Source organism: Callospermophilus lateralis, chromosome 14 (assembly GCF_048772815.1).
Source record: "Callospermophilus lateralis isolate mCalLat2 chromosome 14, mCalLat2.hap1, whole genome shotgun sequence".
Lineage (NCBI taxonomy): Eukaryota > Metazoa > Chordata > Mammalia > Rodentia > Sciuridae > Callospermophilus > Callospermophilus lateralis.
Window position 1 is genome coordinate 28,064,512 of NC_135318.1, and position 11,940 is coordinate 28,076,451.

Below are 11,940 nucleotides of genomic sequence, written 5' to 3' on the forward strand. Positions count from 1 at the left end.
TGAAGGTATAAAATATCACAAGCATATTTAACATGCTTTATGAATCACTGAGCTTAACAGGTAGCACTTCTACTGAGGAAAAACAAAAGTAAATCTGAAAGGGGAGGATTATGTTGATTAGTAAGAAAATGCCCCAAAACAAGCATTGCAAACAGTGCAATGAGATATCCCAGGAGGCTAGAGGCTCCGTTTCCCTAAGGCTTAAAAATAGGCATAACTTTTTGTATTCAGGCATACTAGGAGGCAGTAAACCCTCAGGGTCACATCTTTCTCTGGGAGATCATGTTCTACCTCAAAAAAGCCCTCTAAAATATTATTATCTTGCTTTTTAAACACCACGCTCTTTCCCACTCAAGGAAAATTCAACCACAAATATGACTAAGTGTATTAAAATGACATATTTTTATTGTACATCTTGAAAGTGCACCTCCCAAGCTTGCCATAAGGTATCTCTGAACCTCTTCTTTCCAATCTAAAAATAGAATGTGGTAGAATTAACAGTCTGAGAAGCCATGGAACATTTTATTTCAGGAAGAGATTCTGGCATCACATTTGGACAATACAAGAGAGGTGGGCAGAGTATTCAGAAAATGAGAATGCCGATTCAACTGCTTTCAAATGAACACAGGATTGACATTATAGAACATTCCACAGCAATAATGCTCACTTCTTCCTGGAGTATATAAGAGGTGCTACTAATATGTGCCAGTGAGTCTGACCCAGGATTTTACAAAAACTAAATAATTTCTACACAGATATTTCCCCATGTCTGGGCAAATCTAAAGGAAATAGGAAAATTAATATTCTTTACCTTGGCTTTAAGTAGCTTGTAACAATACTTAGATTAGAAATCTTCCCAATCAACAAAATTTCATTTTCCTCAGCCTCTATAAACTTTCTTCTTTTTCTCAGTGGAAGAGTTAGCTGTTAACCAATATAACCACACAATCTAAGGCAAATAAGTAAATTCTAATAACTATCATTTACTGGCACAGTAAAAAATGGCTTTCGGCTCTAGATTCTGCTGTCCTTGCGTAGATGACCATCTCCTGGATACCTGGTCTGCCGTGAAGAGAGGTTCCTCATTAACGCAGGAGACAATGATAGAATGCATGTCCAGCTGTTCTCTCAGCTCCTCATCATCTGATGTATCAAAAAGCAAACTGTCACTTATCTAAAAGCAAAAATACCCATGGTTAAAAACAAGACATTCTAACCAAAACATCCCTGGATAAAAGAGGCAGCTGAACAAAGCACAGACTGAGAGTGCACCCTTGAAAGAGAGACCTTATGGTCACTCTGAACTAGGCAGCTTGTGCAGTACTTTACTATTCATACCAAGCAGAAAAAAGAGCAGTGTAGAACAGACATAAATTTGTTCAGGGGCATATATATTCCTATGGTCTAATACATACTTAACTATTTTTTCAAGAAGTATAAGAGCATATAAAAGCCAACAGTTATAGAGAGGGGAAAAAATATAGTATTTGTTAGCAAGCTGTAGGGAATTACAAGGAATAGAAGGGAGGAAAAGGGCAGGTATAGCAATGAATATTATTTAGTTAATCTAACAGCACAATTGGTAGATGTTAAACTCTACGGAAAACATAAAGCAAGTTTTTTGCAAACTAACTTCTAATATTCAGAGTAAAAGATAAGTAATAAATTCCCTGGCAGACAGGATCTGTCCATGAGGATTGCACTTAGTTCTTCCAGTTGAATATCTTTTCTTCCAAAGAAAGATCTCTAGGTTCCAAAACATCTTTAAACCTAACAGTCTGGAGAGATTCCAATCACCCCACTAAGATATCCTACCACACTCTGTGCCCCAGAAGACTGACCATATGGACCACATCAAAGGATGCCCTTGACTTCTAGCTTCCAGTTGGGTCACACATCATTGGCAGACTGCAAGGTGAGAAGGTGAGGGCTGAGCACTTGTTCTCTCTCCTCGTCCCAGCCAGACTGCCATTTGTCAGCTCTGGCTCTTTACCAAAGGCCACAGATCTTGTTAAGCAGACCTCTCTCCATACCTAATCTCTTCAGGTTCTAGAAATTTCTCCCTCTCCTTTCCTCTTCACATCCAGGGCTGCTAAAGTACCACTAGCCATTACCATCCCTGAGGTAATGCATTATGCTTAGCTGGTTTCCCTGAACCCTGCAAACACCAATATAAACCATCCCTTTAATGATGCTTAGAGTCTAGTACCAGTACTAATTGTAAAAACTTTTCCTGGAAAAATGGAGCAGATTAAAGTGAATAGTGATCCATCCTCTACCTATTGTGATGTGACTATTATGGTAATAAACATAACTGAAATTAGAACCTTATTCCTCTGGAAAGTTTAGCACCCTTTGAGCTCCCAAAGAACAAATGGGCAACAAGGACTATGTAAAAATAAACTATGTCCTTCTATTACATAGTACATAATTAAAATAGCCAGGTGTGCTGGCACACGTCTATAATCCCCATGACTCAGGAGGCTGAGGCAGGAGGATCCCAAGTTCAAGGCCAGCCTAGGCAATTTAGCAAGATCCTCAACAACTTAGTGAGACCCTATCTCAAAATTTAAGACTATAAAAAAGACTGGAGATGTACTCAATGGTAACATGCCCCTGGGTTCAATCCTCAGTTCTTAAAAACAAAAACAAAACAAAATATATATATTACATTACACTATATTATCTTCATCCAAAAATTTTAAATCCGAAAAGCTCTGAAATCCAAATGTTCCAAAATCCAACACTCTGAGCCACAAGTAAAAAATTCCACACCTGACCTCATATGAAAAAACATAATAAGAAAATAATAAAATTTTATCATGAAAATTATTTTATTCACTAGTACAGAGAATGTATCTAAAATTGACAATACAATGGAATGGATGTTGATCCTCATTGCCTCCCTAGTTCCTCATACAGGACCATCCAAAGTTTAAGGGTGACCACAAAATATCAGACCTGCAGGTGAGAAGAGCAAAGGAAGGAACCACTGGCGTACTGGTGTCTAAACACCAGGCCGGCCAGGACAGGGGCCACATGAGCACTCCAGGATCTACCTGCCTACACCATAATGCAATTCTACCTCATTCTATTTCTCACTGCACCATCAACCCAGGAAAGGTCTCCCTTGGCTGGCAACAAGTCACCACGAAATTTCAGAACACCATGGTAGTGAAGGTGGGGGAAGATTAACAGCATCCAGAGAGGGAAAAAAAAATCACATTACAAAAGTCAGGAATCAAGATACCATTTGAATTCTCAATAGCAACAACAGATGCTAAAAAACAATTCATATAATTTTCATGTCCCAATAAATTCCACTTTAGACTCTAATGTCCAGCTAGCCTAACAATTAGGTGTGAGCTAAAAATAAAGACATTTTTAGACATGTCTACTCAAATAATGTACTTCTTTGAACCCTTTCTCGGAAAGATACCAGCAGGAAAATGAAAAGGAGGAAGACACAGGGTCCAATGCAAGAAAGAGGCAAAGGGAGTTCTTGTGATGAGAGAGGAATGAAAAATTCCAAAATGATGGCTATGAAGTCAAACCAGAGAGTAACTAGTTCAGATTAGAACTGGTACTGCACAAGGCATTAAGAAAAGAAAAAGAGAGAAACTTACCACCTAGTTTATTCCATTCACTAAAATGAGTTTTATCGCTGTCGTAAGGCTGAATTAGTCAGTTAATTATAAACTAAATAAACCACAAAAAAACATAATTATTATTACTCTAAGAAAAAACAAAGACTATATGAGAAATAGTTTAATCATATATACCAAAATGGGTCAACTGAGAACATTTATACAGGTAACACAAATGATGAAGATCATTTTGGTTTGTCTGGGGCAGGGGTCTGTTTCTGCAGGGCTGGGACTCAAACCCAGGGTCTTGCATGTGCTAGGGAAGCACTCTACTGCTTGAGCTCCAGCCCCAGACTGAAGATCAACTTAACTGAGGATTTTGATGAGATTATACTGGGAAGATGAGGGAAGAGAACGTTTATGTGAGGGGTAAGAAGCTGGAGGCTGGAGGATGGTAAGACACTAAATCTTCACACTCTGGGTAGAAGGTCAACAGACAAAGCCTAAAATTGAAAAATAAAACCAAGTAAAGTGAGCAGGTGATCTGCTACAAAGAGCAGCTGAAAGGCTGTGTCTGCTAGCTAGAAATCAAGGACGATGTCAGTGAGGACAGGTTGCCTTTCCTTCCAAATTCTATCACTATTATCCCTTTACTAACTTAATAAGAAAAGGAAAAGGTCAAGAGACAAAGCTTTTCATGAGGGAATGTTATATTTCAAGACACCACAATGTGATCATGTGGGGGTTTGTATGACAGGAATGGACCTAATAATCATTGTCATTGATCCTCATACCTCAAACTCACTTTGCCCCATCACTTGCCTCCATCACTCTTTTATCTTGAAGCTTGAGCACCATAGTTTTGCTTTATTTTTCCCCTTCTGGTTTACAAATGGGTCCAAAAGATAAAATTAATACCAGTAAACTATTAGAATAAATTTCCGTAACAACAGAAATAATGATCCCAGATCATCTTTCCAGAGAGGGAGCCAAGCCCATTCCCCACAGAGATGGCATATGCTAAGGGCTGGAATCCCTTTCGGGCTTTGAAAACTAACCCTGGCTGTCGGGAGGATCATTAATCACTCTTCCATTAGGCATAAATATGCCATCTTTGTGCCCAACATTCCTGTCACTCTTTCCTATGCTGATGTTAATTCAGAGCTGGTGGTTCTGTTTCCCTGTACAAAACTGCAGAAACATCAAACGGAAAAAATGTGCCCATGTAAGAATCTGAAATATCCCAGTTGTCTTATCCTATAAAAGTCCATCAGATTTGTACATCTTAACCTTCAATGAAAGAATATAAAAAAAAAAAAACCTGAAATCTTGCAAATCATCTTTTTTTCTTATCTTAGTGTAAAAAAAAAAATTATTCTACCCATTATCAGGGAAAAAAATTCCTGTATACCCTGTTTTAAAACTAGGATAATCTAAAAAATGCTTTCAAAAGGTAAATTTTACATAGGTCAGTCATGGAAAAATAAAGCACTCATTTGACAATAGTAAATAACTTTTCCAAGTTTAAAAAAATGTTTTTAGTTATATGCAATCTAATAGAGTGACATGGTTGCTTCTTACATGGTGCTCACTGCCCACTTATTCTTCAGTAAACTCCATGCATGTTATAATCCTTACTGAAAAATTGTATTCTAATTTCAATTCTACTCATCACCAGATCAGTCATATTATAGTAGATGACGATTGATTGATCAATTAACAAACAGATGATAGATGATCACTTGTTTACTTTAATCTGCTGAGTTAATCCAGGCAAAACTTTTATAATCAGTACTACCATTAAATGATACTTCTTTACTAATCACTACTTTGTAGCATTGTTCTAAATGTTGAAAACAACATTCAAACAGCAGCAAAAGGGAGCAATTTCCCCAGGGCAATCTGAGAACAATACAAGATTTACATTTTATTCAATGAAATAGGATTAGAGTACCCTATTCTTCCTGCTAAAGTGCTTCTCTTAAAAACTAGGCAAGGAACTAACTCTTCTATGCTATCTTTTTAAATGCCAAACAAAAAAAGTATTCATGGGCTAGCTACTATGAATTCAGCACTATTTTAAATAGAAAATATTTTTAAAAAACAACAACCTTTCATCATGATCTCTGAAGATGATATTCATTCATTCACAATATTCATTCGTTCACTCATCCCATAAACATTATCTTTATATTTACCACGTGCCAGTCCAGTGGTAATTACTAAAAAGACAAACAAAAAGATATCTCTCAGGAAGTCAGAATCTAATAACAGACTCTGAAACATAGATTATGAGAGAACATGATTTCAGAGACATGGAAAAAGTGCTGTAGGACTAGCACCCATGAGACAATGAGGCTAATTCTGTGGAACAGATAACAAGTCCTTTAAAAGTTCACAGCCCCACAAGTGTTCATGGATTCCTACACAGAGGAGTGTGTTTTCCTTCCATGCAAGGATTTAGGCCATGGCTGAATGACCATCTGTCAGAGATGTGGTAGATGGGGATTCCCCCAAGTGAGAGGCTGGATTAAGTGTCCTTTAAAGTCCCTTCCAACTCCAAAATTATGTAATTCCATGAGATCAGCAAACGCAAAAACAGTAACAGGAACCTTCAGAGCAGGAGGGGAACTTGCATGAAGCTCAAAATGACAGCTAGGACCTGAATAAACAGAAGACAAATCATGACATGCTTTGTTTTATTTCTTTTCATTAAACATGTACCAGGTCAATCTGCAAAGCTTAATGGGGTTGACGAATGGAACAAACAGTAAGATTCCACACCTACTAGAATAATGGGAAATACAGGCAGAATTCCATATTTCACTAGAAAATGAAAGCAGCAGGTTGTTCTGGGTCACATATTTAAGAAAACATTTCCATGAAACATTAACAATATACTCCCAATAATCACATGATTACACTTAATGAAATATAAAGCATGCCAGAGGAACTCATGCCAGCTTACGCTGTTATCTGATGAGGAACTTAAAGTCTGGCCTGAAACATAGTGTGGCTACATTCCTCATCAACTTTATCACTTGGATTTTTCACTTCAAACAATTCTGTTCCTTTTCTGACCTCCCTCCCCAAAGCCATCCTTTCACTTGTGCTCACACTTCTCACTCAAGGCACTTTCACTTGACAATACCAGTATGCGTACAAGTGCTAGGTAAATTAGCCAAGAACACATTAAAAAGCCAAGAAATGTCTTTTAGTGGCTCCCCACTATTCACAGAGATACAGAGACTTCTGATGACATGTCATGTCCAGCAAGTCATTAAATTCATCAAAAAGTTACATCATATCAAAGCTGAGGATTCTCACTGAGTGCTCTCAGCACACCACAATTACATTCCGTAAGCAGGGAGAAATAGTGACTGTTGGTGTTCGCTGTCTTCCTCAGTGATGGAAACTTAGCTAAACATACAAAAGTGAGCATGTGCTGGAGAGGAACTGGAGAACGGTGCTAGCAAGGCAAAGGCAATGGAGCCAAATGGGAAGAAAGGAGGGCCCCTCCAAACACTATACACTAAGAAAGGGACAACTCAGGCTGGGGATGGAGCTCAATGGTAGAGTACCTGCCCAGCACCAATCCCCCCAACACACACACACACACACCCACACACACACACACACGAAGCAACTCAATATTTGTGCTCAACCGAAATGGTACTGTTTAGTTCTGCTCTCAGCAGCAGTTACGCAGAAATCCTAACTTACCCCTTTCTCTGAAAGGTTCAGAGTAAGCAAGTGCAAGGTCCTAGTGTGAGATGACTTCCAGTCCACAGGCATCACATTTCCATAATTATCTGTCAGGGCATTCCAAATCCTTGAAAAGAAGAAAACTGCATTCAATGAAAGTTACCACCCTAAATGTCTTTTGTTCAATAAATGTTCAATACAACAATGAAAGAAGGACACCAAACAGCAATTTTTTCTCAGAGAAACACCTACTATGTAGAGTCTCCTAAATAAAACTGCATGAAAATGATATATGCAAGCTGACAAAAAGTCCTGAGGGAAAGGGAAGTGGTATAAAAAACTCTAAGTCACTAATACTTCCATCACACTATGTGTCAGGCACAGTTCACAGCAGTTTACACATTATTAACTCATTTAATACTCAAAAACAACTTTAGAAGTAGAAACCATTATCACACCGATTCTACAGATGAGAATGAAACACAGAGAGGTTAAGTAATATTTCCAAGGTCACACAGAGAGTAAAAAGACTATGCACTACAATTATTTTTCTTCTGTAACTTCTAAACATTTCATAAAGTAAGTAATCTCTAACCAAAATCTTATTTTCCTAGATTCTGGAGAATTCAGTCTCAATGTGAACCAGCATATAATATCTAATTTGTAATGTAACTGGCTAAGACTTAAGACTGATGAAATGAAAGGAGAAAGAGGGGAAGTTCCTATAAAATGTACACAGGTTATATCCAATGCAGTTATCCTACCTTATAAGCAAACAGAGTTCTGCAGAGGTGAAGAGGTAAGATGCAACAAGCACTTGACTAGGCTTCAAGAAACCTATTCTCATCTCCTTTTTTGCCCAATTAGTCTTTGGCCCTGTCCCTTAATCCCTTTGGGTGACAGTTGCCTCACTATAAAATGAGGCTTGAACAATAAGCAACTATTTCCTCCAGCTCCATTACTCTAAGTATTACTCAAATGAATTGAATTGGGGAAAGTCCCAAGCAACACCAGAAAAGCAAACTCCAATTTCATGACCAAAATTCAGGTTTCAGTAACAAAGAAATAATCAACACAGTAAACATGATGTCTTATGAAAAGAGTTCTGATATACAAATGAGATGAAATTTAAATAGGGTAAGAAAGTTAAATACTATATATTTGAACCACTTACTGGTTGTAAGAATGCACAAAGATATCATATAAAAAATAATCCTACAATGAATAACAGGTTATCTAATTGTAAGTCATTAAATAATTGTGCATGCCTTTTTACCAAGTGTGTATGCAACTAGGGTACATAAACAACCTTAGTAAGTATATAAACATAAGAATACAAGTTTAAAAATGGAGAAGCAACAAACTTGATGTAATGAATAGGGGTTTGGTGCTAAAACGCAGAAGGTGACAGGACCATGCTGCCTTGTTTGGCTTCAAGATACACATTAGCCTCGATGAAAATGTGAACCCCAAAAGCTCTAGAAAACCAAAGGTGGTTTACCCAGAAAATCTCGTAAATGAATGTGGTTTGTTTCCAATTCTCCTCTCTGTTGGGATCCAGCCTCCTCTAATGTGAATCAGTTAGAATTAGGTAACGCCTCTGGACTGCTACTTATGGGTTTCTAGCCCATGCTTTTCTGGGTAACAATTTTCAAATACTGCATACCTGACTATATACCTAACTCTGATCAAGGGTTACAGTAAGGCATTAGTAGGAGAAGACAGTCCAGAATTTTCCAGGGGGCAGGAGAGATTTTCTTTGTTGCCTCCTTCTTAAATGAGGATATAAGAAAAGTGGAGTGGAGTGGAATACGTCACCCAGAAATGACTGTGGGTGAGTTTGCTTTTCCAAGAAAGTGAAGGACAGTGCAGAGTCCTCTACCTCCACCAATATCAGAACAATTGTAGTTGAGAAGGGCATAGGGCCAGCTTCAATGAAAGATTTCTAGAATTCTCTCTCTAGACATGAACTTCCTTCATCCTTATCATAAAATATTACTACCAGTCATAAACAACTAGCAAGATAGCACTTTTTGAAGGAGTTCAAAGTCCTTTCAACAGTGAGTCCTGCACAATACCCTTCTAAAGAAAAATCTTGGGAGTACAATCCATATTTACCAAAAGAAAATTGGGCTCCAAAAAGTTAAATAAAGGGCCCTAAGGCAAGGTCATATCTGAGTAAAAAAAAAATTTCAACTCTTGCTAAGGAAAGGAGCTAGAAAGGACTCTGTCAAACAATGGTGAGCAAATTTACACAATAGCAAGGGGACAATGACAATGGTAACCAGTCCAAGTTCCTGAGAGAAATTCCTTATGTATTCCCAAATCAAGAAATGTGAATCAGCTAGATTACTACCAACATATCACCTACTCAAATCATTATCAAGAATAACTAAATAGCCAGCGTTGTATAGTAAACTGTAATCCCAGCAGCTCAATCCCAATGGCTCCGGAGGCTGAGACAGGAGGATCAAGGATCACGAGTTCAAATTCAGCCTCAGCAACTTAGCAAGGCCCTAAGTAACTCAGTGAGACTCTATCTCTAAATAAAAAACAAAAAAGTGCTGGAGATGTGGCTAACTGGTTAAATGCCCCTGGATCCACTCCCCAGTACCCAAAAAAAAAAAAAAAAAAAAAAAAAGAAGAAGAAGAAGAAGAAAAACAAAAAAAAAATAGTTTAAATGGTATAACCTGTCTAAGGTAAAGGCCAAAAATAAACTACTTTGAGGAAATCCAGGTGAAGCAAAAACAGGGATCCTTAATTATCTTTGTATAAGCCCCTCCCCTACTTTAAATTACTCTTATAAATACAATTTTAAAACCCAGAATGTATCCTAGTCTCAGTGATTCAGAGCACATAAATATACATATAAATGCAACTATCATCTTTTTGAGAAACAACTTTCGAAAATGGCATCTTCTGCTACTGCCTGCATGCTTTCCTGTAAATATATATCTACCTTTTCCCTCCCCCAGCTCTCATAAATCCCTATGAATTACCTATCATTGAAATTAAATCACTTCGGGTGATTCTGACATTATTACTTGTTTATGCACTGTTCTCCACACCACTGAGATCCTTGCTATTAATAACGAGAGCGTTTCTTTCTGCCTCAATGGCAGCTTGTGCTCCACCAGAGCTCTCAGGTGGGCCCAAGAGATTCCCGTGGCATAAAATGCTGTGCACGTTGGTACCTTTGCGCATGCTATACCTTTGATCTAAAATGCTAGACCTTTCTTCACGTGCCAGGCAAACTCCCACTCATCCATGAGGATTCAATTCACAGGTTGCTTTCTCTATGAAGACTTTCCCCCAGGCACAGCCTTTTAAATCTCATATTTGGTACAAGTATCTATTAGAACACTTCTCTCTCTCTCTCTCTCTCTCTCTCTCTCTCTCTCTCTCTCTCACACACACACACACACACACACACACACAAATACATTTACAAATCTACGTCCCATCCTACGTAGTGCCCTACTTGAGAGGGACAATATCCACTCATTTTGGTATTCCAAGTGCTAAGCGGCGTCGGGCACTTAACTAGCGCTTAATAAATACAACTGAATGAATGAAAGGCTCCCACGTGCCCCAGGAGGTACGGTCTCCAACTACAAGCACGGTACAGGTGACCCCCTCCAAAACCAAACAAGGAGGAAGGAGCACTCTTAGGGGCAGTGACAGAGGGGGAGCAGGGGTTTAAATCGCCCAGGGAGCCGAGCAACGCCCCCCCCCAGCAGGAGGAGGGAGCGGGGCGGGCCGCCGCGTCTGTGGAGGCGGAAGGAGGGCACGGGGAGGAGCCTGCGGCCGGAGTCCCGCCGGGCTGCGGGCCGAGGTCCCGGGCTAGGGTGAGTGGCAGGGGAGGCTCCCGCTCGCTCCCGGCCGGGGCCCGCACTCACTCGTCCTCCTGCAGGAGGCTGCGCTCGGTGATGGGCCTCACGGCCGCCCGCGGGGGCTCGGCGCCGAGACCCGAGGGGCGGAAACACAGGCTCAGCTTTTCCTCCAAGCTGCAGGCCAGCGCCGGGAAGCCTTCGCCGCCCGCGCCCGCCCCTGCCCCGGCCTCGGGGCTCGCGTTACAGTTCTCCTGGTCCAGGAGGCTCCGGGCCGGCTCCTGGAACTCATAGAAATCCTGCCAGTCCCCGTCCGCCGCCATCGCCGCCCGGTGCTGTCGCGCGCCCAGCCCCGGCCGAGGCCCCGCCCCCTGCAGGCCCCGCCCCCGGGCCGTTTCGCCCCGCCCAGCCCCGCCAGGCCCAGTTCCGCCGGCTCCACTGAGAGACAAGTCCCGGTTCGACTGCTGGGGTCTTCCTTTTCCTGAGTCTTCTGGAGTTGACCGCGGGTGCCCAGAGAAAGACCTTAACTGCGCTGAGTCACTTCCTAGTTCTCTATCTATGAGGAATAAATCCCTCATAGCTTCCCTTACTAGCACCCTGGCTTAATGTGGCTAAAATAAAAGAATCTCTTTAAACTTGCGACCTAGTGTCAAAATGCCCAAAGGTTAACTTTGGAACTAGAATTATAACCAAAGTTAATGGGAAATGTTTAAGAGGTACCGAAATTCATTCCACAAATATTTTAGGTCTCTCACGTGCAAAGCACATACAAAGATGAATAATTATGTAAATTAATATTTACAAAGCACTTAGAAAA

The 11,940-nt window shown here is 40.2% G+C and overlaps 1 protein-coding gene across 4 annotated transcripts in view; it reads right to left on the reverse strand.

The window, feature by feature from the left end:
• Positions 1-11,466, reverse strand: part of Fez2 (fasciculation and elongation protein zeta 2) — a 50,061-nt gene extending 38,595 nt beyond the window's left edge. For all 4 annotated transcript variants that reach the window (XR_013088590.2, XM_076832905.2, XM_076832903.2 and 1 more), the window contains exons 1-3: positions 11,193-11,466; positions 7,311-7,419; positions 1,058-1,174 (exon numbers count right to left, since the gene is read on the reverse strand). Coding sequence is in view for 3 of the 4 variants with exons in the window: in XM_076832905.2 (XP_076689020.2) it covers positions 1,058-1,174; positions 7,311-7,419; positions 11,193-11,446 (480 nt within the window). In the remaining variant the exon portion in view is untranslated. The remainder of the gene's footprint in view (positions 1-1,057; positions 1,175-7,310; positions 7,420-11,192) is intronic.
• Between the last annotated feature and the right edge of the window lie 474 nt (positions 11,467-11,940).